The sequence below is a fragment of the Fundulus heteroclitus genome, chromosome 23, assembly GCF_011125445.2.
Source record: "Fundulus heteroclitus isolate FHET01 chromosome 23, MU-UCD_Fhet_4.1, whole genome shotgun sequence".
In the NCBI taxonomy this organism is placed as follows: domain Eukaryota; kingdom Metazoa; phylum Chordata; class Actinopteri; order Cyprinodontiformes; family Fundulidae; genus Fundulus; species Fundulus heteroclitus.
Window position 1 is genome coordinate 36,898,597 of NC_046383.1, and position 27,129 is coordinate 36,925,725.

Sequence of the window (27,129 nt, forward strand, 5' to 3'; positions counted from 1 at the left end):
TGTCAACTGCCGACCGGGCAACCGCATGCCTTTGGGCCTGTCCAAGCTCCAGGACATGCTGGTCGGGGAGGTTTTTCCAGCTTGCCCTTCCCCCTCTTCTGATCTCTTAAAAAATATACTGCAGTCAACTAGGCACACTGTACATTGCAGAACCTGGAGCAGCATTACGAGAGGATTATCAGAGACACTAGTGAGATTATTGTCTCTCTTCCCAAGGGGGACTGGGATAGGGCCCTGGTGGTAGCCAAAAAGTGGGTGGCTAGGGACATCCTTAGACTGGCACCAGAGACCCTGACAATGGCTCTTAGGAAACTGCAAGACCTTAAGGCGTCAGGCCCCCAGCTTGGGCAGGAGGGAGCGGACCTTGGGCCCCCTCCCCAGGTGGAACTACAGGGACCAGATGAGGAGGTTCCCCCTTTCAACTCCCTGTCGTAGACACCACAGGGGGCAATAGCATTACGGCCTCAAGACACGGGGTGTCCCCCTCCATGACCCCGATGTTGTTCAGTACACAGCCCGAGGATTCCCCGCTCCCAGCAAAAAGATCCAGTCCAGAAGAAAAGCTGCTGCTGGACGACCAGGGGAGCCTCGGCTCGGTGGCTGGCCCTGCAGATCTGTCCCAAGATGACGGGTCCTCGGACAAAGTGGCTTTGGGCTTGACTGTGCCTGAGACGGTGCTCACGGGCACAACGCCGTCCTTGTTTTCGCGTCATGGGGAGGGTGTAGAGGATTATGGGAATTGGACCCTGCGGGCAGTCCGGCCTATTTTGATTATGGGTGACTCCAATATTTCTAGGTTACCCCTTATTGAAGATACTAGGGTTCAAGTTGATTGTTTTCCGGGAGCCGCTTTGCATCACGGACGTTATTTATTAAAATACAATACGGCTACCTCTAGTGAGGTCCGTTTAGTCATTCTTTCATTTGGTTTGGAGGATAGGGGCTGTAGAAGTTTATCACTTTTGAGGCGGAACCTGAAGAGCCTTAGAGACACGGCGGAGGCCACGTTTCCGGAGGCCGAGATTTGGATGCCCTGCATTAATTTTCCGGAGGGACTTTGTTCTGGTGAAAAATCCACCATCAGATCGCTTAACTCTTTGATTAAGAACGCTGGTTCATATATACCCCGTCTCCCTCAGCTCCAGTTCCAAACGAATCCGGGCTCGGTTCTTTGGACTCTGGAGGGGGGCCAGGCTATGTGGGAACACTGGAGGTCCTTTTTAGTTTCCGGACGCCGATCCGTGCTGAACCCTTAGTTTTTTCTAATTATGTTTACTTTAGCCATTATGGGAATCCCCCTTAAAATAATACGATCAGTAGGGGCCATGCTACTACTTCTTTAAGTATCCTCTTAAAATATTTTTTCTACATTTGTTGACCGGTTTCTGGGCTCGTTTTGGCGGCCCTTATTATAATTTGCTTTAGGGTTGGATGGAGTATGATGATACATAGGGTACTGTCCAGAGTATCACAAAACCATGTTGGTGCTTGGGGATTGTGACAGTGGAACCCTGGATCTGATCCGTTCCAAATAGATCCCCGAATCCGGTTCTTTAATACTAAACTTTATCCTTTAATACTAAACTTTATTCTTTAATACTAAACTTTATTCTTTAAGACTAAACCTTATTCTTTAACACTAAACTTTATTCTCTAATATTAAACCTTATTCTTTAATACTAAATTTTATTCCTTAAATTTTATTCTTTAATATTAAACTTTATCTTTTTGACATTAAACTTTATCTTTTGACATTAAACTTTATTCCTTAATTTTATTCATTAATACTTAAAATTTTAGAACGCCCTTTATTTATCCGATCCAAACGTTATTTACCTTAACTTACTTATTTTACCTTTAGTTTTACTTACCTTAGTTTACTTACTTTAATTTACTTTAGTTTATTAATTTGTAGTTTTAATTCAACAAAATACCCTTTATTTGTCTGATTTAAGACGCCGTTTCCTTACTTTAGTTTTACTTACCTTAGTTTGCTTACCTTCCTTTTGATGCTTTGCTCTAAACGCTGTATTTACTTAGGGGACTTGGCTCACTCTTGGCTGGACGAAGACTGGACAATAGGTTCTCTCTTGGTGGCCGGAGGGGCAGTCCCCCTTATTAGCTTATGGGCGGACCCTTTAATGGAGTCGGGGTCTGGAAAATGATGTGCGCCGGCCCGTGCATTACCTTTAACTCTCTACTCCAAACTGCCCCTGTCGTCGGACGGGGTGGGGAGAGTTATCGAGAAAGTGTTCTTCCTCCTAACCCTATGCTTCAAACTAAAGGCAACTTACCGTGTAAGTCGGTTGAAGGTGGAGGGGAAAAGTCCGCGTAGACACCGGTTCACTCTGCTCCTCGGTCAGCTGTTAATTAACACATTAAGTACTTACAGCTGCGTTCGGCTCAGGCGACCCAGAGTACAGTCAGTGGCCGCAGGTGTACCCAATTAAGCATCCAGAAGCAGGGGAGACACACTGAGAAGCCTGCTCCACCTCACACACAGCAAGGAGCTCTCAGCACCAGCCCTGCACCTACTTACCTACCTACCTACCCCAAATGTCAAAATTCGGTCTCCCTGATATTAGGGTGCAGTTCTTGACAATTCCTGGCATTTAACATATGATATTTGGGTAAAAGGGCCCAAGTCGCCTAACCCTAACCGCTCGACCGATCTGGTTTTCATCCTATATCCTCTAACCCTAACCCTTTTAAAGCTATAAATGAACACACTTTCTAAAGCGCCTTAAGATGACAGGAACATGCAACCTTTAAACACTAAAACATGCAACTACTAAACACTAAAACATGCAACTATTAAAACTACAAAATGTTTAAAATGTTCTTATTTTTTGCTAATTTTTTCCACAACCCTGCTAATTTTTGCACGGAACTCACACCGGAGCCTGAGAATATACATCCTATGAGGTTCACGTTTTACAGACCAGGGTTTTATGATCGCTTTCCTGGGCGACCTCATCTGGAGTATGTTTTCCTGTTTCTCTGCTGCTGCCTCCTCCTCCTCTTCTTCCTCCTCCTTCTCCTCCTCTACTTCTACTTTCCTCCTCCTCCTCTATTTCTTTTTCCTCCTCCTCCTCTATTTCTTCTTCTTCTTCTTCCTCCTCATCCAATTCTTCCTCCTCATCCAGAAGGGAGGCGGATGATAAGGCTGTGCTCTCAGTATACTGAGGAAAGGCAACAAGATAGCAACAGTGAAGAGAGGAAGGAGAAACCAGAAATACTTTAATGATCCCAGAGGGAAATTGCTGAAAGAAAAATGTGTTAACAGGTGTTGTCCTGCTGTGAACTCACAGAATCAGAAGACTCAGTAGAGGCCATGCATTGTGATGGAGAAGGTGATGAGGAGCTCAAGGAGAAGGCTTCAGAGGAGCAAGTTGGCAATAACTCAGAGGTAGATGGCTTTGGTTCATCCTGCTCCCAACTGGTCCTATCAGATGTCCTGTGCTTCTCCTGTCACACAGAAGCTAAGACTCTTACACAGCTCCAAGGGGCAAAGGAACAAGAAGATGGCTGAGCTGATAACTTACGGGCAGCTGTTTTAGGCTGCTGAGAGCCTGGCTGAGCTCCTTAACCCTTAAACGAAGTGCCACATTTTCTTTTCTCATCACCTTTAGCTCCTTCTCAGATCTGAGGGTCCCCCAACAGATCAGATGCAAGGAAAGGGGGTTTCAGAACAGACAGAGGGTTAGAAGGAAAAAAACACTTAGGAACATCAATAGAAATAAATAAGAAATGCACAATACATGTTTAGGGCGCGCTGATGTTTTTTAAGGTTCAACACCTCCGTGTCTGTATTGCACAGGGCACACATGGTGCGCTTTTTGTGTGACATCTTCTGTAAAAAAGCACAAAAACCATAAATGCATGTCTGATACAGAACTGTCCAACTAAGCATGCAGTACAGACAATTCTACTCTCACTCCTATGCTTTAAATGGTTTCAAAGCATAGGAGACATGCAGCTGAAAAGAGAAGATGTGCCAGCTGCTCTTACGTTAAAATATTTATTTCCTAACCATTCTCAGTTTGTTTGCCTGTAAAGGGTTGTCATTTGTCCAACCCTTTTCACTTACACACAATTTAGAAAACTCATTTAATCATCTTTAAATATTTTTAAGGTTCATAACTGAACCATTAAAAAAGGTCCTATGTCTTAATAGAGAGTATAAATTGCCCTACGACAAATAGTGGAGTCCAGATGAGGACGACCTTGCAGAACGTCCTCTGATGGGTTCTGCTTTTTAACAACATAACCATCAATGCATTAAATGCATTTAAGCAGCAAGGAAGACACTCATAAGATGGGGGGCCCGATTGTTTGTCAAAAATAATGATAAATACACTTTCTAAAAATAGTTTCTCACCACAGTTAGGGTTTAAAGCCCCCAAAAGACAGCATTAGACCAGTGAATCACATGCAAAGGCTCTTTTAAGCCATATCTCAGGTGGATTTTGCTCCAACAGATGGGCCAAAACAAAATGGCCTCCCAATTATTGATTTAATTAAAAAAAACATCAAAAACACTATCTAACCCTAATCTGAGAGTTGCACATACATTTCAACTCTCCAACATTCAAAATCACTCCAGGAGATGACATGCAGAGGCAAAATTTAACTAATTCTGACTGCAGAGAGTGCCAAAGCATAATCTGCTTTGTTTAAAAACAGACTGTGCATCCCTACTGATTCAAAACATCTGATATAAAACCACAACTCCAAAACAAACTTCTCAGAAGCGGATGAAAGCCTTAATTTCTACTGCTCTCTGCTCCTCTTTCTGAATTAAAGCTGAAATAGGTCCATATGTGTCAATAAAGCCAGTGTAAACACTTACCCTTTGTCCAGAGGTGCACTCTGCTACATTTCAAAATGGCTATTGCCATCTTAAACAGATCAGCTGATTGGAAAGGCCCACCCCGCCCCCCTCGACATGATCTTATTTAAACAGATAGGTTTCAAAACTGAAATACACTAAATTAAAATAAACCCACAGAGGCTTATTTTATGCAACAAAAATAAATAAATACCACCTTTATTCCAAAGCTGAACCTAAGCATGTCAGGGTTCTCTATAGCAACAGCAGCAGGCCAATCATAGCAGATTAACAACTTTTAACATTCATAACTTGGACACAAGGCCACCCAGGTCTTTAAAACTTCCGGAGTTGATTCTACACATATTGCAGTATTTTTAAAAACCAATATCAGCGTTTTCCGGTGATCATAGCACCACCTACAGCTTGTGCAAGACTGAAATTTATAAAAATTGTGACTTTGAAAGTAAAACACCCAGCTCTTTCAAATGTGTTGAGCTTCTTAAACACATAATGAAGACTGTTTGTGAACATTTTAGCCTTGTCTGATCATCACATCACCCACAAACAGCAGCAGTGTCCCCACACAGGGAAGAATTATTAAGGGTTGATTCAATTCTATGAAAAGATATATTAAAATCTTGCAACCCCACGAGGGTTTAAGCAGGTCACAAAATGGATGGATGGATATAATAAAAACCAGTTTGAGTGTTGAGAACCAGAAGCATGAAGGGGACCGGTTTCAGAGTGCAGCAATAGAAACACCTGGCTCTTTCAAACTCGCTGACTATGTCAAACCCCTCTGTAAGATCATCTCTGCTGAATTTCAGCCTTCTCAGCCAAACACAAGTGGAGTCATAAGCTCTCACCAAACAGGGAAGATAAAATTAAATGTAATTTTTATAACACCCTGTGAGGGACCGAACTCAAACAAGGACAAAAAAAATGTTCAGAGTAGGAAAGAATTCAATTTAATTCTCCCAAAAATAGTAAACAAAACAAAAACTTAACGTAAGAATAAATCAAAGGATAAATAACAAATTTGGGCCCAAGTTAACTGAGGTCAACTGAACTCTAACTCAACACAAACAAAACTGACCTTACAACAAAGAACACAAGGCTGCTTAAATAGGGATGGAGTAACCCAAGTCTACCACATGAGGGAGGCACAACATTACAAAAGAACAAATAAATACAAAACTAACTAAAACATTCTATGAAACAAATAAAGCAAAACTAACTCTTATTTAGCAGAAACAATAATAGATGAATATTTAAGTGACAAAATTAACTAATTAACAACTTGAAACAAGTCTCCCCTGTCAGTCTTTCAAACAAACAAATGGTATGATCCAGGTTTCCTCCTCCAGCTGGTTTGTATCAGCAGCACCTCAAACAAAAAACAAGTGTAAATAAACCATTCAGACAGTCATTAACCAAAGTGTGCACCCATTAGAAAATACCTGTCTAAATGAAATAACTCAAACTGTAATATAATATAAAGAAAGAAAGAATACTAACACGATGTGGTGGTGGGAGGATCATCCAACACACACCCCTCAGCAGCAACACTGAAGCACACAGAGGTTCACGCTGCGTCTTTATGCACGATCCAGCTGCTGATGTCTCCCTCCTTTCAGCTCAATGCACTTCTAGACTGTTACAGTTTATAACATTCTCATCACCTTTCACAGCGACAGGTTTCTCAGTCAGTCGCCGTGCTGACTAGACAAATTTCTATTGCTCGCGGCGGTGCGGTGGGCGGATTTTAGCCCCGTTGGTGCGCTGGGGGTAAAATGCATAACTAAATACTGTAAAGGGCTCCTATAAAGGGAACAGGGGTACTGACAGGTCTGAGATAAAGCCCCTGATGTTACAAGTTCTTTAAAATGACCCTTAAAAGTGCGCACCTGAATTAAAGCGCGAGGCAGCAGCCCACCGAAGCGCCACTGAATCTATGTTGTTAAAAACAAAACAGCATGAAACACAGCTACTAACTCTCCTATTGACTTTAACTGGCACACGTTGCTACCGATGTGAGGACATTAAACGTAGTGATTTACGTTTTGAATGGTGAACGGTGATAAAAGCACCTGCTCTGAGGGAAAGGGGGGGGGGGGAGCAAGCACTGACGCACAGAAATACGGTGCATGTAGTTAAAAAATGCAGAATTAATAAAAAACAAACTTATAAACAGACCAAGTGGCATTTTAAACTGCATCTGGTTAGCAGAACTGTTTTATGATCCAGAGTGCAGCCATGCCTGGTTCTGAATGAACCGGTCATCTGGCCAACTCTGAGCCACTTCCCGAAGCAGTCACGTGGTACAGCCACGCAGCGAGGCTTCGGACGTCATCGTTTTCGGCTCCTCCCCTAAATGAAGCAAGCCTCGATACGCGCTTTACGCAAACGCCCCCTCCATTATTCGACACACGCTTCGAAGCCTCGGCACATCACGTAACATCACTAGCTTTAATCCTTTTCTGAAATGTTTGATTTTGGAGTTGTGGATTTGTATCAGCTGTTTTCAATCGTTCGGGATGCTCCGTCTGTTTTTAAACAAGCAGATTTTGCTTCGGCCCTATCTGCAGTCTGAATTAGTTAAATTTGTTGTTTGTTTTATTTATTTTGAGGAAGACCAGCCTGGCCTGTGGTACAGAGATCCATTGTCTAGTGTTTGTGCCTTTTTACAGAAAATGTCTGGTAAAACCAACAGCGTGTGCCCGCTTTGCAAGATTTCTTTCATTCAGCTTGGAAAGCACCTGAGAGTGACTCACAATGTATTCAACTTAACAGAGAAAAATATTCTTGCAAGACTGGGTTCCAAAAAAATGTCAATTAGGGAGTGTCCATGTCCGGTTCCCGGATGTAATTATCTGCCCGGGAAACACCTCTACCGTCTCCTGGTTGGCTACCATAGTGAACTAAGCAAAGAAAATAGGAGCAAAATGGCAGAACATGCCAGACTCCTACTGGCTCTCAACCAACTGGCAAAGCTGCTTGCCTCCAACCCCAGCACACCGATGGTTTTCACCTTAGATTTGGAAGACCCTCCCCAACCGGCCATGAATGAGCCTTAGGTAGAGGAGCCAGCAGAAGACGAAATGGATCTTGAGCAATGTCGGCATGCCTTGGGCAGGTATTGTGCATCTCCTATTTATGTTCTTTTTCATCTATGCATCCATTTTCTTACTTGCTTCTCTCTTATGGGATCGCGAGGGGTGCTGGTGCCTGTATCCAGCATTTTAATGGGCCAGAGGTGGGGTACACCCTGGACAGGTTGCCAGTCTGTCGCAGTATTTATTTATCTAATTAATTTAGTTTTATCAGTTGTTTTTATTTATCTTCCTGATTTTTGTTTTTATTTCCTACCCCCTTTGCTTTCATCTGTGTTACTCTCAGGTACAGAGGAGGTGGTGCACCTGAGGAGGGAAAATATGGAGCTTTGTGGCAGGGTCCAGGAGCTCAACCAGGCTCTGAGCACAGCTAAACGGATTGCTGCTGGCTTGAAAAAAGGCCCAGCGGTGGTCAGCAAATCCGTGCTCCATCCCGTAAGTTAAAAGCACAGCTTTCTTTTTGTTCTTTAGCACTGTGTAACAGGCTGAAATTCTGTGTGACACGTGAAGTGCAGGACATCTGCTGGGACCAGCAAAGAACAGGGGGGTGATGCCCAGCAGTCAACGTCAGACCTTCTGGAGCTCTCTGCAGACCGCCCTCCATCCAGTCCTCCATCACCTGCAGAGTCCTCCAATGTTGTGAGTTTACAGCAGAGAGCCTTACTCGTTACAGTCTGCACTGACAGCACATGTTGACACATTGTTCTTTCTTCTTCCCCTTCTCATTGTTTGTCTCTCCTGTTGTCTTTCCTCTGGCTCTGGAGAGCCCACACATATCTCCCGCCTCCTCTGTGCACAAGGACGAGGAGGAGAAGATGATGGAGGAGGAGATTCTTTTGAAGCCTAAAATGAGCGATCATCCTCGCATTCGTAGGCGCAGCTCAACAACTCGGAAGCTCCCTATGACCTCCAGTGCTTGTTGCACATGGAGCACCGGAAGAGGGAAGGGAAACCTGATGCACCGGCTGGTGCTGCCCCGCTCCATGGGTAAATATCATCCCCATCTTCCCCACGTGGAGTTGGCATGTTTCACACTTATGACCGTGATTCTCCTTTCTGAGGCCTACGTAGAACGTTACCATAGCTACCACACCAGCAAGTATGGCAGCAGTAAAATGAGGGAGGGGGTGGTGAGCAGAATCAGCAGGCTGAAGAGCTTCTTGCGTTACATGGCGGATGGGCACAAGCTAATTTCAAACTGGAAATTTATGTTCCACATTGGCCGCATCAACAGGTGAGCTCGGTTGCTCGTTTAATAGTTCTTTTGCTCTCGTCACACGTGACGACGTTCCCCTTTTCCTTTTTAGATGGTTAGTGGAGCTGAGCAAAAGTGGGAAAGAGGTAACCACTCAGCGGTTCTACATTTACCAGCTCCACCAATTCATAAGTTACCTGAAAAGGAACCGCCCCGACAGCTGAAGGCTCACCAACAAACAAATTTCTCAAATCCTTGATCTTTTGGAAAAGGCAAGGAGGGACCTGAAAAGGGCCATTTTCTTCACCAAAATAGAGTGAAGAGGGCCAAAATGAATCAAGTGCCACAGCGGGACTCAATCCTACGCTGCATCCACCTGGCACCTGGATTCATTGAAGAGTCATTGGGTGAGTTCTCCTCGGTCCACCCTGATGGGTGGCCACACTGTTTTGCCTCCTCACTTGTCTGTCACTCACCCTCCTCTTCCATCTTTCAGAGAAGCTGGAGAAGGAGCCAAAGAATAGCTCCCTACGCTATACGGGTACCTGACCGCATACTGGGCATGTGTCAGTGGACACAGGCCAGGTGTGTTCATCAACATGTTGGACACAGAGGTGGACGCAGGAGCCCTGGAGGAGACATCGGAGGGTGTTCTCATTAGGGTGAGCCCGCGGAGACAGTGGCTCACGCACAGCCGCGTGACCTAATGCCTTAACTCTGACCTCTCTCGGTATGCAGGTGGCTGAGCACAAGACCTCGGTGCAATTTGGAGAGGCTACCCTTGCACTCACGCAGAGGGAGTTCAGCTGGGTGAAGAGGCTGAGGGACATAAAGAGCAGGCTGTCCATAAACAACAAGTATCTGCTATTCACCATGGGAAAGCTGCCATTCAGAAATATTGTGCGCTACCTTAATTTTGCATGGAAGCAGATGGGGCTGGGGAGCGCCATCAATTGCATCTTGATCCGCAGTGCCCTAGCCGACAGTGTGAGTATGGCTTTCTCTGCATGTTGCCTGCTTTTATCGGATTGTGAGTGAATCTAATGCCTTTTTCCTCCCTCTTTAGGCCAAGTCTGCCCTGACGCCCGAGGAGAGGAACAAAGTCAGCACTTTTATGTGTCATGACACTAAGACTGCTGACAGGTTTTAGGTCCTGAACCCCAGCCTGCAGGAGGCCGTCAGAAGAAGAACTCTAATTACTGATGCACTCTCCAAAGTGCCCTCCAGAGAGAAGCCATCCTCCTCCTCAGCTGCCCACAAAAGAAGAGCAAAAAAGGCAGGTCCAGCACCCAAGAGTACGAAAGCCAAGGGGGAATGGTCCACCTCAGAAGAGGAGGAGGAGGAAGAAGAAGAAGTAGAGAATGAGGAGGATGAGGAGGAGAAGGAGGAGGAAGAAGAGAAGGAGGCAGCAGAGGAAGGGGCACACGCACTACAGATGAGGTCACCCAGCAAAGCAATAATTAAGCCCTGCTCTGTAAGAATTAGCCCGTTCAAGACTTATAATCTCCGGCTCCAGCGCCAACGCCGGGCAAGTGCCAAAGTAAGGCGTGTTCTGGAGAAAATGGCCAAGAATTAAAAACTTTTTAGACATTTTGTATTTTAAAAGTTGCATGTTTTGGTGTTTTGGTGTTTTTTTTTCATGGTTGCATGTGTTGGTGTTTTTAATATTTGCATGTTTTTGAAGTGTTTAAATTATATTTATATAGTTCAATTCATAAAACCTGTCATCTCAAGGCACTTTAAAAAGTGTTTTTTAAGCTTTTAAAGAGTTGCAAGAGTATGGAAAATGTTGTAATACTTCTGGATAATGTGACCCATCAAAGTTCACATTGTACACTTTCAATAATTGATTTAAAACTTTTTAATTTAAAATAAGTAAATTGCCTGGCCCTGTGTTTGCTTAATAAATCCTGTTTTTCATCAATCCAAGCCAGTCGCCTCTGTCTCTCTGTCTGGTTCTGGCCTTATGGAGCCTGGTTTCTGATCATCCACACAACAGCACCTAATGCTTAGACTGATCTTGATCAGGCCAAACATATTACAAGCACATGGCAGTTATTCTCTCTGGAATGGGTTCGCCCCGAGAGAGGGGCCCGTGCCCAGGAAAGTGTTGCGGTTCCGGGGGAGAAGGTGTAAATCTCGCGCCATGCCGTACCCATATCAAAACTCTCTGACTGAGACCCCCCCAGCCTGGAGGTGGGAGATTGAAAGTTTTTTTTTAATTTCACATTAGGAGTCTGGAAGCTATATTTGCAAACGGTTTTAATAATAATTTTAACATTATATTATAATAAGTGGCATTTTTTTTAGGTGAAAAATGTACATATCGCGGTAGCTGACGTACATATAAAGTATAGACAAATGCCGGACGCCGGAGGCAATGAAACGTATGGGCCCTGTACGGCCGGTCCACGTTTCGGCCGCCTGGCCCCTCCCAAACACGCGGCACTTCGACGGACGCGCAGGCTCGGCCAATGCGTGAACCTTTCCCGTTTTTCCCCTCCCGCCCGCCGCGGGCTGTATGGCCCTCCCCTGCCGGCGTACGGGCCGCGAGGCATACAGGCCGTACGGTTCGTGACCCTACCCCCGGGCACCACACTGTGGATGGAGCCCGCACTGCGAGCGGAGAAGGGCTTTCTTTGGGGGGCCGCCGCACGCGGTGGTGGGGCGAGCGGGGCTCCGTGCCGCACCCGGCCGGCCCTCCCGCGACGATCATCCGCCCGCCGCTGCACATACCTAGCCATTGGGGCCGTACCGGGCTGTACGGAATGGAGGGTCGCGTTATGCCCGCCCGCTCTGAAAATTTTGGTTTTGGCCCTAGGGGGGTATAGGGTAGACCCCTGATGGATTGGATATCCTGTTTAAACATGAGGTGTAGTTCCTGTGGTATTTTAATGGCAGGAGGTTCCTAAGATGATTGTGATAGAAAGGGGTGTGCTGGTGCAACCGGTGCTGCTCCAAAAAATGCTCTCAGCCTCAAACGACGATGATATTCTGAAACGTCAACAAAAATGGAAGGCCCTTTATAAGAAGTGTTAACTGAGATGGACTTAAAGAAACTGGGAAAGGTTCACATCCTCTCCTAATTCCCCATTCCCAATGAGAGATGGTTCTTGGAACCTAAAAAAGTTTTCCAATGTTCCCACATAGCCTGGCCAGTCACTGGGGTCCAAAGAACGGTACCCTGTAGCGTTTGGAACTGGGATTGTTGCAGCCACGGAATATACAGTCCAACATCCTTAATCAGAAAATTGAGGGTCCTGATGGTGGATTTCTCTTGGGGTGTGACATCCTCAGAGAAATTAACACAGGCAATAAACACCTCAGCCTCTGGAAACGTAGCCTCAGCAGTTTCCTTGAGGCTCGTGACATCCTGCCTCAAAAGGGACTGGATTTTACAATTTCTGTTAATGCCAAATAACAGGATAACTGATCGCACCAGGCTAGAAGTTGCTGTGTTTTTTAGTAAATAGTGCGCATGCGCCAGTGTTGCCCCCAGGAAGCTGTCAACCTGAACACTGGAATCCTTTCTCTGGGGTAGATGAGAAAGGTTGGAATCCCCCAGAATAAGGATTGGCCTGTCAGCCCGCAAGATCCAGTTCTTGTACTTTCCCCCATTATGCTGATGGCGCATAAAGGATCCCACCTCCCTCCTTATGGTAGGGTCATTAGATAGGGCCCAGATATCATTCCCAGTGTCCCTAGGTGGGGGCTGTGTCCTACCCTGCCGTGGAACCCGCTGGGGTAAGGGGGCTGGGTGTTGATCAGCCCCACTAGGCACCTGCCACAGATCACTGTCTGAAGTGTCCCATCCAGTGTCTGCCCGTGACCCTTCATCAGATATCCCTAAAGGTGTTGTTCTGGGCACTCCGTCAGTCCAGGATACCCCTTCCTTGTCTCCCATTAATCTAGCTCTTTTAGCTGGCAAAGAAGGAACGTCGGAATGTGCATCCCTCACGGCCTTTGCTAAAGCCCCAGAGGGAGTCCCCACCTGTTCCATTGATACTGCGTTCCTCTGACCCGGGCCTTGGACAAGGCTGTCTGCCCCTAATTCCTGATTGGGTTCATCCAACTTGATCTTGGGAGGGGGAGGCAATGGCCCCATCTCCTCCCCCCGGGGGATCTCCATGCCCCCTTCCTTCCTGAGGTCATCGGGTTTTTTAAAGGCATATTTTACAGTCAGAAGATACAGTCTAGAATATCTCTTGAAACCCATTTTATCGCCACCGTAAGTGTCCTATCCTAGTTTTCCTTAGGCAAGGAAACAATTACAGAACTTGTTTCTTTGATGAGCTCCATTTAGTGCTCCTCCAGATTCTGCATGGTAGAATAGGTCCAATTGACTGCTGTATATTTTTTTAGCAGGTCAGTGGACATGGAGGGCCATGCTGGTAAAACTCCTTCAACCAAGCCATACTGGAGTTTGGCTAGGCCATATGGCACCGGGTTAGCAGGCCGGGAGTTTAGGTACTTCATATGGTGATGCACCTTTATAAAGCGCGAAAAGGCACGAACTAGACGCTGGAAATCCGTGTGGACCCTCGCATCTGCCATTGTGACTACAGAACACAAAGAAACCAAAATTATAACCTAAAAAAGGAGGGTCCCAAATATATAAACCATACACACCAAGGGCTCAACCACACAGGCTGGTCTCATGACTGATTCCAGAGGTTTACTTTAATAATACCTAATCCATATACCAAAATAAATCTTGAGCTACCCCAAAGAGGAAATTAAGGTTAGGGTGGAGAGATAGAGTCAAAGATGAAGTTGGGTTGAGTCTAGGGCATGGGTGTCAAACTCATTTTGGTTTAGGGGCCGCATACAGCTTAATCTGATCTCAAGAGGGCCACACGAGAAAACCCATTGCAAGATTAAATAGAACTATTGAAAGTGGACTTGTTGTTGATTTTTATATTAGATGAATTTCACTTTTACACAATATATTATGAATAACCTGAGCGTTTTTAAGAAAAGTATGTGCAATTTCAACAATACTTTTACTCAGTTAAACATTTACTTGTGCATTATGCATAAGAACTGATCAGTGATTGTACAATGTTGAAAAACATTTATTCACATTTTTTGGAACTTAAAAAAAATGTCCTGCATGACAAAATACATCAAACAGATAAAAACTAAGAAATTATTTAAAATAAATTTTCCACATCTGAAGCTCAGTGCTACCATCTGCTGATTAAAATACAGCTTGTGGACAATATAGGAACTGCAGATTTTCAATTAAATGAAGTACATGCTTTTTTTATAATTGTATTATCATTGTAGGAGCCATTTTTCCTTTCCTGTGTTTATCACCACCAGGGGGCGTATTTCATTTTGAGTTCTGAGTGTCTGATAGGGGATGGGGTTATTTAAGGTCAACCATGATTGTGTTCAGGTGATGTTAATGGGAAGAGGCAACAGTTTGAAGGGAAATGTTTGTGGATCTAAATGGAAATATTGAGAATATGGACATTGTGCTAACAATAAATGACTTTATCATAAGTCAAACTGAAGATCGGATTACGAAACTTAATCGAGCGCACGTAAAACCAACGCCTTTCAGAAACAACAACCAGTAGCCTTACATAGAGGATTTTAGCCGCTACAATCATTCTCTTCCTTTTATCTCCTCTTTCTTTCACCTTTTATTTTTTTTCTTGTTCTTCCTTTACTCTCCTACTTTCCCATTGTAGTGTCCATATCATTTGAGAACATCCCTGCATGAATCATTATAAAACTATTCCCATGCATAAATCAAGCGGAGCACTATGGCAAAAGCCGCACTGCTCCACTTGTGAAAGTAATATCTGATGAGCTCTTTTTGGCATTAAGGCAACAATTCTTATTGCCATATTGCCAGACAGGACACTGGAAAAAAAAAAGTTTTTTGTTGAATAATGATAATGCATTTAGCCAGCGGGCCGGACTAAATTGTTCGGCGGGCCAGAACCGGCCCGCGGGCCGTATGTTTGCCACCCCTGGTCTAGGGAGAACCGCCTTGTCCGGGCCGCCTTGTCCCCCACCTGTCCAGGCTGACAACTCTGTCTCCCTCCACTCCCTCACGGTAAAACCGGAGGGCGAAGGTAGGGAGAGTGAAATGCATAATAAAAGAACCTTATGGGCATCACCCACTGGATTTTCAAGGGGCTGGCTAGTCCGGGGCACTGGCTAGGTTAGGTTATTGAGAACTTTCACGATAACTCTCCCCACCCCATCTGTCGACAAGGGCAGATTAGACTAGAGAGTTAAAGGTAATGCGCAGGCCATCGCACGTCATTCTCCAGCCCCACACTGGAAAAAAGGTTAAGCCCATGAAAAAAGTATTAGTTTTCGATATAACCAAAGGGGAGCTATCCCTTTGACTCGATTTAGTAGAGATCTGATAGTAAGATGACAACTACACAGTGTGAGAGAGAGAGCTGTAAGTACTACTTTGGATCACAGAGCGACTAGCAAGAATTTCAGGAACTGAACTATTGTGTTAATGTCTTTTCTTTTTATTCTTCCAACAGGATGTAAAAGTGCTTCTGTGCTTTTTTGTCTCTTGTTGTGTCTCTGCTCTGTCTTCTCTAATCCCCAGTCGGTCGAGGCAGATGACCGTTCATACTGAGCCCGGTTCTGCCGGAGGTTTTCCTTCCCGTTAATGGGGAGTTTTTCTTCCCACTGTCGCTTCATGCTTGCTCAGTATGAGGGATTGCAGCAAAGCCATGTACAATGCAGACGACTCTCCCTGTGGCTCTACGCTTCCCCAGGAGTGAATGCTGCTTGTCGGGACTTTGATGCAATCAACTGGGTTCCCTTATATAGGACATTTTTTGACCAATCTGTATAATCTGACCCAATCTGTATAATATGATTGAATTTGACTTTGTAAAGTGGCTTGAGATGACATGTTTCATGATTTGGCGCTATATAAATAAAATTGAATTGAAAAGAACCTCGAGGGACAGGAGGATATTGTTTTTGACTGAAGTTGATTATTTTCTTAATGCAAATAGGATGATTTTGTTTTTGATTGTTTATCATTGTTTATAGTTGCAGTTTTTTTACATTTAATTTCCATAATAAGATTTTTTAAAAAGGCACTGCCACTGCCAAATAAGTTCTAGGAACAGCTTTTGGAGAACCCTCTGGAGGAGGACCCAAGTTTGAAGTGGAACAGCCCAAAAAGGACGTGTAGATTTTTGTAATTTTATTTATTCATGATGTAAATTGCTTTAATTTTCACCAGTTAATGGCCCTTTTAGGGCCGATTCTTCAGTAGTGCGTGAATTCTTTGTGTTTTGAGTTTCAGCTTCATCATGCATCTTGTGTTGTGTAGTATGCAGGGGGTGACGAGGGGCGATTAGCCTCTCACAACGATCTTCCGATCAGGAATCGTACAGTCAGATGAAAATCAAACTTTTCTGAAATTCATTCGGCTCTCATGAGGTGATCGTTAGCGCATACTGATGTTGAAGCAGGACTACAAGCGTCTACTAGCCGATTTCCCGCAACTGCTCATGTGCAAACAAGAGAATTCTTCTTCTCAGATGAAAACATAGGAGTGGAGAGAGAAGCATGGAAGCATGGTGGCAGTACATGTGACATGGATTCAAGCTCCGGAGGAGCAACTCATAGAATTACTAAGGCAGTGAGTTTAATTCTTGTGAGCCTCAGATTTAACAGTGAGCATTAACACTTTTTCTTTTTCTTCTTCTACTGTCTACGTTTGGCTGCGGTTTTGTTGTACAGTTTGAGCTGTATTTGAATACAACGACTGAAAATATCAAACAGTGTGTGATGGCAAAACCCCTTATGAGAAAGGACAGTTTTTTTGGTCTGGTCATCTGTATACTGAATCTAGCCGCAGCTTTATGCCCAAGGACATGCAAGATATGTCTCTCTCCCCCATTTTTACTGTAGACTTATTATCCTATGAGCTTTCCTTAATACACCTATTGACATAAACTGAGGAGGCAGAATTTTCGAAATCCCACCTTGCATGATATCTGTGCCTATTGGATTTCTTGTCATAATTACCATTCAAAACACCTACTCAAATAAATGTCAGTAAAAGTCAAGACATTCATTTGATCCCCCCCCCTCAAAGGCATAAGCGTCATTTACCTTTAAAAAGTGAGCAATGATTCCACACTACTCAAACCAATTACCATAGCCTAATCAAATTATATTAAACAGTGCATCAGTAGACCAGGAGCTTGTCTCTGGTTTGTGTCTGCAACAATAAAAAAGTCTTTCTTAAAAATAACATTCTAAATATAAAAATCAATTGCAATCAAGCCTCAAAGCTGTATATATATTTTTTAATACCCTGTCTTTATTTTTTTGACTCATTGTAAATCACAACAATTCAATTTCATTTATATAGCTCCAATTCATGAAACATGTCATCTCAAGGCACTTTACAAAGTCAATTCAATTCAATTCAATTTTATTTATATAGCGCCAAATCATGAAACATGTCATCTCAAGGCACTTTACAAAATCAAGTTCAATCATATTATACAGATTGGGTCAGATTATACAGATTGGTCAAAAATGTCTTATATAAGGAAACCAGTTGATTGCATCAAAGTCCCGACAAGCAGCATTCACTCCTGGGGAAGCATAGAGCCACCGGGAGAGTCATCTGCATTGTACATGGCTTTGCTGCAATCCCTCATACTGAGCAAGCATGAAGCGACAGTGGGAAGAAAAACTCCCCATTAACGGGAAGGAAAACCTCCGGCAGAACCGGGCTCAGTATGAATGGTCATCTGCCTCGACCGACTGGGGTTACGGAAGACAGAGCAGAGACACAACAAGAGAGACAAAAAAGCACAGAAGCACACATTGATCTAGTAATCTGTTCTACATTAGATGGTAGTAGCGGGTGAGCCGTCTTCTCTGGATGATGTCATAGTTAACAGAACGCCAGACCAGGTGTACCTACTATGAAGAAAAAGAGAGAGAGCAAAAAGTTAAAAGCTGAAATGACGACAGTCATTTCAATGTAATACAATGCAAAACTGGAGAACAGTAGACTGAAGAACAGTAGAAATCAGTAGAGTGAGAAAATTAGACCCTGATGTCCTCCAGCAGCCTAGGCCTATCACAGCACAACTATAGAGATAGCTCAGGGTATGAGCCACTCTAACTATAAGCTTTGTCAAAAAGGAAAGTTTTAACATTAGTCTTAAAAATAGATAGGGTGTCTGCCTCACGGACCAAAACTGGGAGTTGGTTCCACAGGAGAGGAGCCTGATAGCTAAAGGATCTGCCTCCCATTCTACTTTTAGAGACTCTAGGAACCACCAGCAGACCTGCAGTCTGAGAGCGAAGTGCTCTGTTAGGAACATACGGGGTAATCAGAGCTCTGATATATGATGGAGCTTGATTATTAAGGGCTTTATACGTTAGGAGAATTTTAAATTCTATTCTTGATTTAACAGGAAGCCAATGAAGGGAGGCTAAAATTGGAGAAATATGATCCCTCTTGTTGATTTTCATCAGAACTCTTGCCGCAGCATTTTGAATCAGCTGAAGACTTTGAACTGCATTTTGTGGACTTCCTGATAGTAAAGAATTACAATAGTCCAGCCTTGAAGTAACAAATGCATGGACTAGTTTTTCAGCATCACTCCTGGACAGAATGTTTCTAATTTTGGCAATATTCCGAAGGTGAAAAAAGGAAACTCTGGAAATCTGTTTAATATGGGATTTAAATGACATGTCTTGGTCGAAAACAACACCAAGATTTTTTACTTTATTACCAGAGGCCAAGTTAATGCCATCCAGATTAAGTGATTGATTAAGAACTTTATTTTTTGAAGACTCTGGCCCAAAGATTACAACTTCTGTCTTGTCAGAATTTAAATACCAGGAAATTTAAAGTCATCCAGCTTTTGATGTCATCAAGACATGCCTGCAGTCGAAGTAACTGATTGGATTCATCAGGATTTATGGATAAATATAGCTGAGTGTCATCAGCATAACAGTGGAAATTAATCCCATGCTGTCTGATAATTTTGCCAATCGGAAGCATATATATAGTAAATAGAATTGGTCCAAGGACTGAACCCTGTGGTACTCCACAAGTGACACTAGAGTTTGAGGAAGATTTATTATTAACATGAACAAACTGGAATCTGTTCGACAGATAAGATTTAAACCAGCCTAATGCTTTTCCCTTAATCCCTACAGTATGCTCAAGTCTTTGTAGGAGAATATTGTGATCAACTGTATCAAATGCAGCACTGAGATCTAACAGGACAAGTATAGACACAAGTCCATTTTCTGAGGCCATGAGAATATCATTGGTGACCTTCACCAGAGCTGTTTCAGTGCTATGATGAGCTCTGAAGCCTGACTGAAACTCCTCAAGTAGGTCATTACTTTGTAAATGTTCACATAGTTGATTAGCAACTACTTTCTCAAGAATTTTAGATAAGAAAAGAAGATTAGATATAGGTCTGTAATTTACCAACTCATCTTGATCAAGAGATGGTTTCTTAAGTAAAGGTTTAATAACAGCTACTTTAAAAGCCTGTGGTACATATCCATTTACCAAGGATAGATTAATCATGTCTAAAATAGGACCACTGATCAGAGGGAATACCTCCTTAAACAACTTGGTTGGGATTGGGTCTAACATACAGGTAGAAGGTTTAGATGAAGCTAAAATTTTAGATAGCTCAGAAAGCTCTACTGCTTTTAAACAGTTCAGACACTGCGCAGGTTCTAAGGATTCCTCCAATGATGCCTCACTTACTGAGGACGAGGTAATCATGTTTGGGAGGATGCCAATTATTTTATTTTTAATGGAATCAATTTTATTTATGAAGAATCCCATAAAATCATTACTGCTAAGAGCTAAGGGAATGGATGGATCAACAGAGCTGTGGCTCTGGGTAAGTTTGGCAACTGTACTGAAGAGAAATCTAGGATTATTCTTATTCTCCTCAATTAATGATGAAAAATATGCTGCTCTAACTCTGCGAAGGGTCTTGTTATACAACAATAGACTGTTCTTCCAGATTAGGTAGGATTCCTCTTGGTGTGTAGAGCGCCATTTTCTCTCCAATTTCCTAACATTGTGCTTCAAGGAACGCAGCTCTGAATTAAACCAGGGAGCCAGCTTCCTGTGAATAATCACCTTCTTTTTCAAGGGAGCTACATTGTCTAATGCAGAACGCAATGACGAAGTCATACCGTTTACAAAGACATCTATTTGTGAATTGGAAGAAACAACATTGCTGCCATCTACAGGGCATTTCTGCAATACGGAGGATATTAAAAAGGGGACAGACTCTTTAAGTTTTGATACAGCATTATCCGATAAAGATCTACTATAATGGAACCCTCTTTTGGGGGTGGAGAACTCAGTTAGATTAAACTCAAATGTTATCAAAAAATGATCAGATAGGACAGGGTTGTGAGGAAATACTGTTAATTCTTCACAATCAATGCCATATGTCAGCACAAGGTCTAAAGTATGGAGCCAAGAGTGCGTCGGTTTATGCACATTTTGAGCAAAACCAATTGAATCTAGGATAGTTTTAAAGGCTACACTAAGGTTATCACATTCTGTGTCAACATGGATGTTAAAATCACCCACTATAATAACCTTATCAGTATTTAACACCAAATCAGATAAGAAATCTGACAACTCATCCAAAAACTGAGTGTAAGGGCCTGGTGGACGATACAAAACAACAAACAGAAGAGGTTTTATTGCTTTGCAGTTTGGATGAGGGAAACTGAGGGTTAAATGTTCAAAAGAACTGTAGTTATTAATTGGCCTGGGACTAATTAATAAATCAGACTGAAAGATGGTTGCCACTCCTCCTCCTCTTCCCACAGATCTGGGAATGTGGAAATTTGAATAATTGGAGGGAGTTGACTCATTTATACTAACGTAGTCCTCTTGTAACCAGGTTTCTGTGAGACAAAACAAATCAATCTGTTTATCAGAAATCAATTCGTTAACTAACAAAGTCTTTGGTGGGAGAGACCTTATATTTAATAGACCACATTTAATCGTTTTATTTTTAGGTTCAAGGTGAACCGTATTGATTTTTATTAGGTTTTTATGATTTGTTCCTTTTAGATAAGTTTTTGATCTGTTAGGTTTTGGCCGTGGGAAAGACACCGTCTCAATAGGATAATGGATGGGTAACAGTACAGAAGCTGCAGAGAGGTGTGTTAAACTACGGCTCTGCTTCCTGGTCTGGACCCTGGGTTGTCAGCATTTAGGAGGACTAATAAATCCGGCCAGATTTCTAGAAAGAAGAGCTGCACCATCCAAAGTAGGATGGATGCCGTCTCTCCGGATCAGACCAGGTTTTCCCCAGAAAGTTCTCCAGTTATCAATGTAGCCCACGTCGTTTTCAGGACACCACCTAGACAACCAGCGGTTGAATGATGACATGCGGCTAAACATGTCATCACTGGTCAAATCAGGCAGGGGACCAGAGAAAATTACGGAGTCCGACATTGCTTTAGCAAACTCACACACCGAAGCAACACCAACTTTAGTGACCTTCGATCGGCGTGACCGGGTGTCATTACCGCCAGCGTGAATAACAATCTTACTGTATTTACGCTTATCCTTAGCCAGCAGTTTTAGGTAAGATTCTATGTCGCCCGTTCTGGCCCCTGGCAGGCATTTAACTATGGTCCCTGGTGTCTCTAGTGCCACGTTTCTGACTATTTAGCTCCCAATAATCAGGGTCGGCTTCTCAGCGGGTGTGTCGCTGAGTGGGGAAAATTTGTTAGAAACGCAGACGGGTTGGTGGTGAACTGGGGGCTGAAATCTAGAGCTATGCTTCCTACGAACTGTCACCCAGCCGGCCTGCTTACCCGGCTGCTCGGGTGCTTCTGGAGGACCACTAAGTGAACTAACGCTAGGTCTATGTGGCTCCGCGCTAGCAGAGGGGCGGCTATCAGCTGGTCTTTCCATAGCACGGAGCCGGGACTCTAATTCTGACACCCTCGCCTCCAAAGCTACAAAAACACTACATTTATTACAAGTACCATTATCACTAAAGGAGGCAGAGGAATAGCTAAACATCTGACACAGAGAGCAGGAGATAAGGGGAGACTTAGTCAGAGACGGAGAAGCTGAAGTAATAGTAGGAGAGGAAGCCATTGTGGAGCTAAAGCTAGGCTAGCGCCCTTCTACCACGCCAAGAGAGCAAACCGTGAAACACGAGGAGTTCCCAAGCGTGATGTGCAGCAACAGAAAATGTTTTAAAAGTGCTTATGTGTTAGAAACAGATGTTACAGCAAAGAGATTAAAGATAAAAGCGAGAGAATCTGGAGCAACAAACCGTTGCTCAAATCAATCATATTACACAGATTGAGTCAGATTATACAGATTGGTCAAAAAATTTCCAATATAAGGGAACCCAGTTGATTGCATCAAAGTCCCGACAAGCAGCATTCACTCCCGGGGAAGCATAGAGCCACAGGGAGAGTCGTCTGCATTGTCCATGGCTTTGCAGAAATCCCTCATACTGAGCAAGCATGAAGCGACAGCGGAAAGAAAAACTCCCCATTAACGGGAAGGAAAACCTCTGGCAGAACCAGGCTCAGTATGAATGGCCATCTGCCTCGACCGACTCGGGGTTAGAGAAGACAGAGCAGATACACAACAAGAGAGACAAAAAAGCACAGAAGCACACATTGATTCCAGTAATCTGTTCTACATTAGATGGTAATAGCGGGTGATCTTTCTTCCCTGAATGATGTCACAGCTAACAGAACGGCAGACCAGGTCTACCTACTATGAAGAAAAAAAGAGAACAAAAAGTTAAAGGCTGAAATGCTGACAAGAAATGCAAAACTGGAGAACAGTAGAACTCAGAGTGAGAAAAATAGGCCCTGATGTCCTCCAGTAGCCTAAGCCTACAGCAGCAAAACTATAGAGGAAGCTTAGGGTAACATGAGCCACTCTAACTATAAGCTTTGTAAAAAAGGAAAGTTTTAAGATTAAAAGTAGACACGTTGTCTGCCTCACGGACCAAAACTGGGAGTTGGTTCCACAGGAGAGGAGCCTGATAGCTAAAGGATCTGCCTCCCATTCTACTTTTAGAGACTCTAGGAACCACCAGCAGACCTGCAGTCTGAGAGCGAAGCTCTCTGTTAGGAACATACGGGGTAATCAGAGCTCTGATATATGATGGAGCTTGATTATTAAGGGCTTTATACGTTAGAAAAATAATTTTAAATTCTATTCTTGATTTAACAGGAAGCCAATGAAGGGAAGCTAAAATTGGAGAAATATGATCCCTATTTTCATCAGAACTCTTGCTGCAGCATTTTTGATCAGCCGAAGACTTTAAACTGCATTTTGTGGACTTCCTGATAGTAAAGATTTTACAATAGTCCAGCCTTGAAGTAACAAATGCATGGACTAGTTTTACAGCATCTCTCCTGGGCAAAATATTTCTAATTTTGGCAATATTCCGGAGGTAAAAAAAGGAAACTCTCGAAACCTGTTTAATATGGGATTTAAATGACATGTCTTGGTCAACAATAACACCAAGGTTCTTTTACTTTATTACCACAGGCCAATTTAATGCCATCTAGGTTAAGTGATTTATTAAGAAGTTTATTTTATCCCTACAGTATGTTCAGGTCTTTCTAGGAAAATATTGTGATCAACTGTATCGAATGCAGCCCTGAGAGCTACCAGGACAAGTAAAGACCCAAGTCCATTATCTGAGGCCATGAGAATATCATTAGTGACATTCACCAAAGCTGTTTCATCCATCCATTCATTCATTCTCTGCCACTTATCCCGGGTCGGGTCGTGGGGGTAGCAGCTTCAGTGGGGAGGCCCAGACTTCCCTTTCCCCAGCCACTTGGGCCAGCTTCTCCAGGGGAATTCCAAGGCGTTCCCAGGTTGTCCGAGAAACATAGTCCCCCAAGTGTGTCCTGGGTCTCCTTCCCGTGGGACGTGCCTTGAACGCCTCACATGGGAGGCGTCCTGGAGGCATCCTAACCAGATGCCCGAGCCACCTCAACTGGCTTCTATCAACGTGGAGGAGCAGTGGCTCTATTCTGAGTCCTCCCCAGATGACTGAGCTCCTCACCCTATCTCTAAGAGAGAGCCCAGGCACACTACAGAGAAAACACATTTCGGCTGCTTGTATCCGGGATGTCGTTCTTTCAGTCATGACCCAAAGCTCATGTCCATAGATGAGGCTAGGAATGTAGATAGACCAGTAAATCGAGAGCTTTGCCTTTTGGCTCAGCTCTCTCACCAACACAATGGACCGGCACAGTGCCCACTTCACAGCAGACGCAGCACCAATCCACCTGTCGATCACCCCGCTCCATCTTTCCCTCATTCGTGAACGACACCCCACTTAAACTCCTCCACTAGGGGCAGCATATCCTCCCCAACCTGGAGAAGGCACTCTACCCTTTTCCGGCTCAAGACCATGGTCTCGGATTTGGAGGCACTGATCCCCATCCCAGCCGCCTCACTCGGCTGCGAACAGCTCCAGTGAGAGCTGTAGATCACGCCCTGATGAAGCCAATTCAACCACGTCATCCACAAATAGCAGAGACGCAATTTCTCTAAGGCCACCAAAATGGATCCCCTCTACATGTTGGCTGCCCCTAGAAATTCTGTCCATAAAAGTTATGAACAGAATCGGTGACAAAGGGCAACCTTGGCGGAGTCCAGCTCTCACTGGAAACGAGTCCGACTTACTGCCGGCAATGCGGACCAGGCTCTGACACCGGTCATACAGAGACCTAACTGCCCTTCTTAGAGGGCTTGGTAGTCCATACTCCCAGAGTACCCTCCACAGGACCCCCAGAGGGACACAGTCAAGGCAAGGCAAGGCAAGGCAAGGCAAGGCAAATTTATTTATATAGCACAATTCAGTACAGAGACAATGCAAAGTGCTTTACATGATTAAAATATAGGAAAATAAAACAGAATAAAAGCAAGCAGGGATAGTGTAGAAACAAAAAAGAACATTTGAAAACAGTAAAACATTTTAACTTGAACATTCAAAGGCAATTCTAAACAAATGTGTTTTTAATCTCGATTTAAAGGAACTCAGGCTTTCCGCACTTTTACAGTTTTCTGGAAGTTTGTTCCAGATAAGTGGAGCATAGGAACTAAATGCTGCTTCTCCTTGTTTAGTTCTGGTTCTAGGTATGCAGAGTAGGCTGGAGCCAGAAGACCTGAGTGGTCTGGAGGGTTGATACACTGATAACAAGTCTGTGATGTATTTAGGTGCTAAGCCATTTAATGATTTATAGACTATCAGAAGTATTTTAAAGTCTATTCTCTGAGATACAGGGAGCCAGTGTAAGGACTTTAGAACTGGGGTTATGTGCTCTACTTTCTTAGTCTTAGTGAGGACGCGGGCAGCAGCGTTCTGGATCAGCTGCAGCTGTCTGATCCACTTTTTAGGCAGACCTGTGAAAACACCGTTGCAGTAATCAATTCTACTAAAAATAAACGCATGGATTAGTTTTTCCAGATCCTGCTGAGACATCAGTCCTTTAATCCTAGAAATGTTCTTCAGGTGGTAGAAAGCTGACCTTGTAATTGTCTTTAGATGCTTTTGGAGGTTCAGGTCTGAGTCCATCACTACTCCCAGATTTCGGGCCTGATCAGTGGTTTTTAGCTGAAGCAGCTGGAGCTGTGTGCTAACTTTTGATCTTTCCTCTATTGGTCCAAATATTATTACTTCTGTTTTGTTTTTGTTCAACTGAAGAAAATTTTGACACATCCATGCATTGATTTCTTCTAGGCATTTACGCAGTGCTTGAACTGGTTTATAGTCACCTGGTGACATGGTGATGTAGAGCTGTGTGTCGTCTGCATAGTTATGGTAGCTGATGTTGTTATTTTTTATTATCTGGGCTAGAGGGAGCATGTAGATATTGAAGAGGAGGGGACCCAGGATGGACCCTTGGGGAACCCCAAATGGGATTTTTGTAATCTTCGATGTAAAGTTACCTACTGATACAAAAAATTCCCTGTCCTTTAAGTAGGATTTAAACCAGTGGAGAGCTGTACCAGAGAGGCCGACCCAGTTCTCCAGGCGTTCTAACAGAATGGAGTGATCGACAGTATCAAATGCTGCACTAAGGTCCAATAGTACCAGCACGGTGGTTCTTCCACAGTCTGTATTTATATGGATGTCATTAAAAACCTTGATAAGGGCGGTCTCTGTACTGTGGTGAGCACGGAAGCCTGACTGGAAAACGTCAAAGCGGCTGGTCGTTGTTAAGAAGGTGTTTAATTGTTGAAATACAGCTTTTTCAATAATCTTACTGATAAAGGGGAGGTTTGAGATGGGCCTGTAGTTCTGGAGTAGAATGCCTTCTCCAGATCCACAAAGCACATGTAGACTGGTTGGGCTAACTCCCATGCACCCTCCAGGATCCTGCTGAGGGTGTAGAGCAGATCCAGTGTCCCACGGCCAGGACGAAAACTACACTGCTCTTCCTGAATCCGAGATTCGACTATCTGACTGACCCTCCTTTCCAGAACCCCAGAATAGACCTTACCAGGGAGGCTTAAGAGTATGATTCCTCTTTAGTTGGAACACCCCCCCCCCCCGTCCAGCTTTTTAAATAGGGGTACCCCCACCCCAGTCTGCCAATCCAGGGGAACTGCCTCCGATGTCCATGCAATGTTGCAGAGTCACGTTAACCAACACAGCCCCACAACATCCAGAGCCTTAAGGTACTCAGGGCAAATCTCATCCACCCCCGGGGCCTTGCCACGATGAGATTTTTAACCACCTCGGTGACCTTAGCACCAGAAATGCGAGAGCCCGACCCAGAGTCCCCAGGCTCTGCTTCCTCAATGGAAGACGTATTGGTGGGATTATGGAGGAGCACACCACCCCCGCTATAAAGTTCTCCTGGACATGGGAGTTAAAGCTCCGTCTCACTACCAGGTAGTGGTCAGTGGAGAGCTCCGCCCCTCTCTTCACCCGAGTGTCTAAGAGATGTGGCCA

General features: G+C 43.9%; 1 protein-coding gene across 1 annotated transcript; it reads left to right on the forward strand.

The window, feature by feature from the left end:
• Positions 1–3,110: 3,110 nt before the first annotated feature.
• LOC118557307 lies at positions 3,111–9,366 on the forward strand. Its single transcript, XM_036127066.1, has 6 exons — positions 3,111–3,409; positions 8,234–8,382; positions 8,458–8,586; positions 8,712–8,934; positions 9,007–9,181; positions 9,255–9,366. Exons 2-6 carry the CDS (start codon positions 8,269–8,271, stop codon positions 9,364–9,366), a joined length of 753 nt encoding a protein of 250 aa, XP_035982959.1. The 5' UTR covers positions 3,111–3,409; positions 8,234–8,268.
• The last annotated feature ends 17,763 nt before the right edge of the window (positions 9,367–27,129 follow it).

Excerpts from the sequence above, each read along its gene's own strand:
- LOC118557307 (XM_036127066.1), top strand. The coding sequence starts at position 8,269 with ATGGAGCTTTGTGGCAGGGTCCAGGAGCTCAACCAGGCTCTGAGCACA. Across the intron at positions 8,383-8,457 it reads GCAAATCCGTGCTCCATCCC|TGCAGGACATCTGCTGGGAC; the intron begins GTAAGTTAAAAG and ends TGACACGTGAAG. Across the intron at positions 9,182-9,254 it reads CACATTGGCCGCATCAACAG|ATGGTTAGTGGAGCTGAGCA; the intron begins GTGAGCTCGGTT and ends TTTCCTTTTTAG.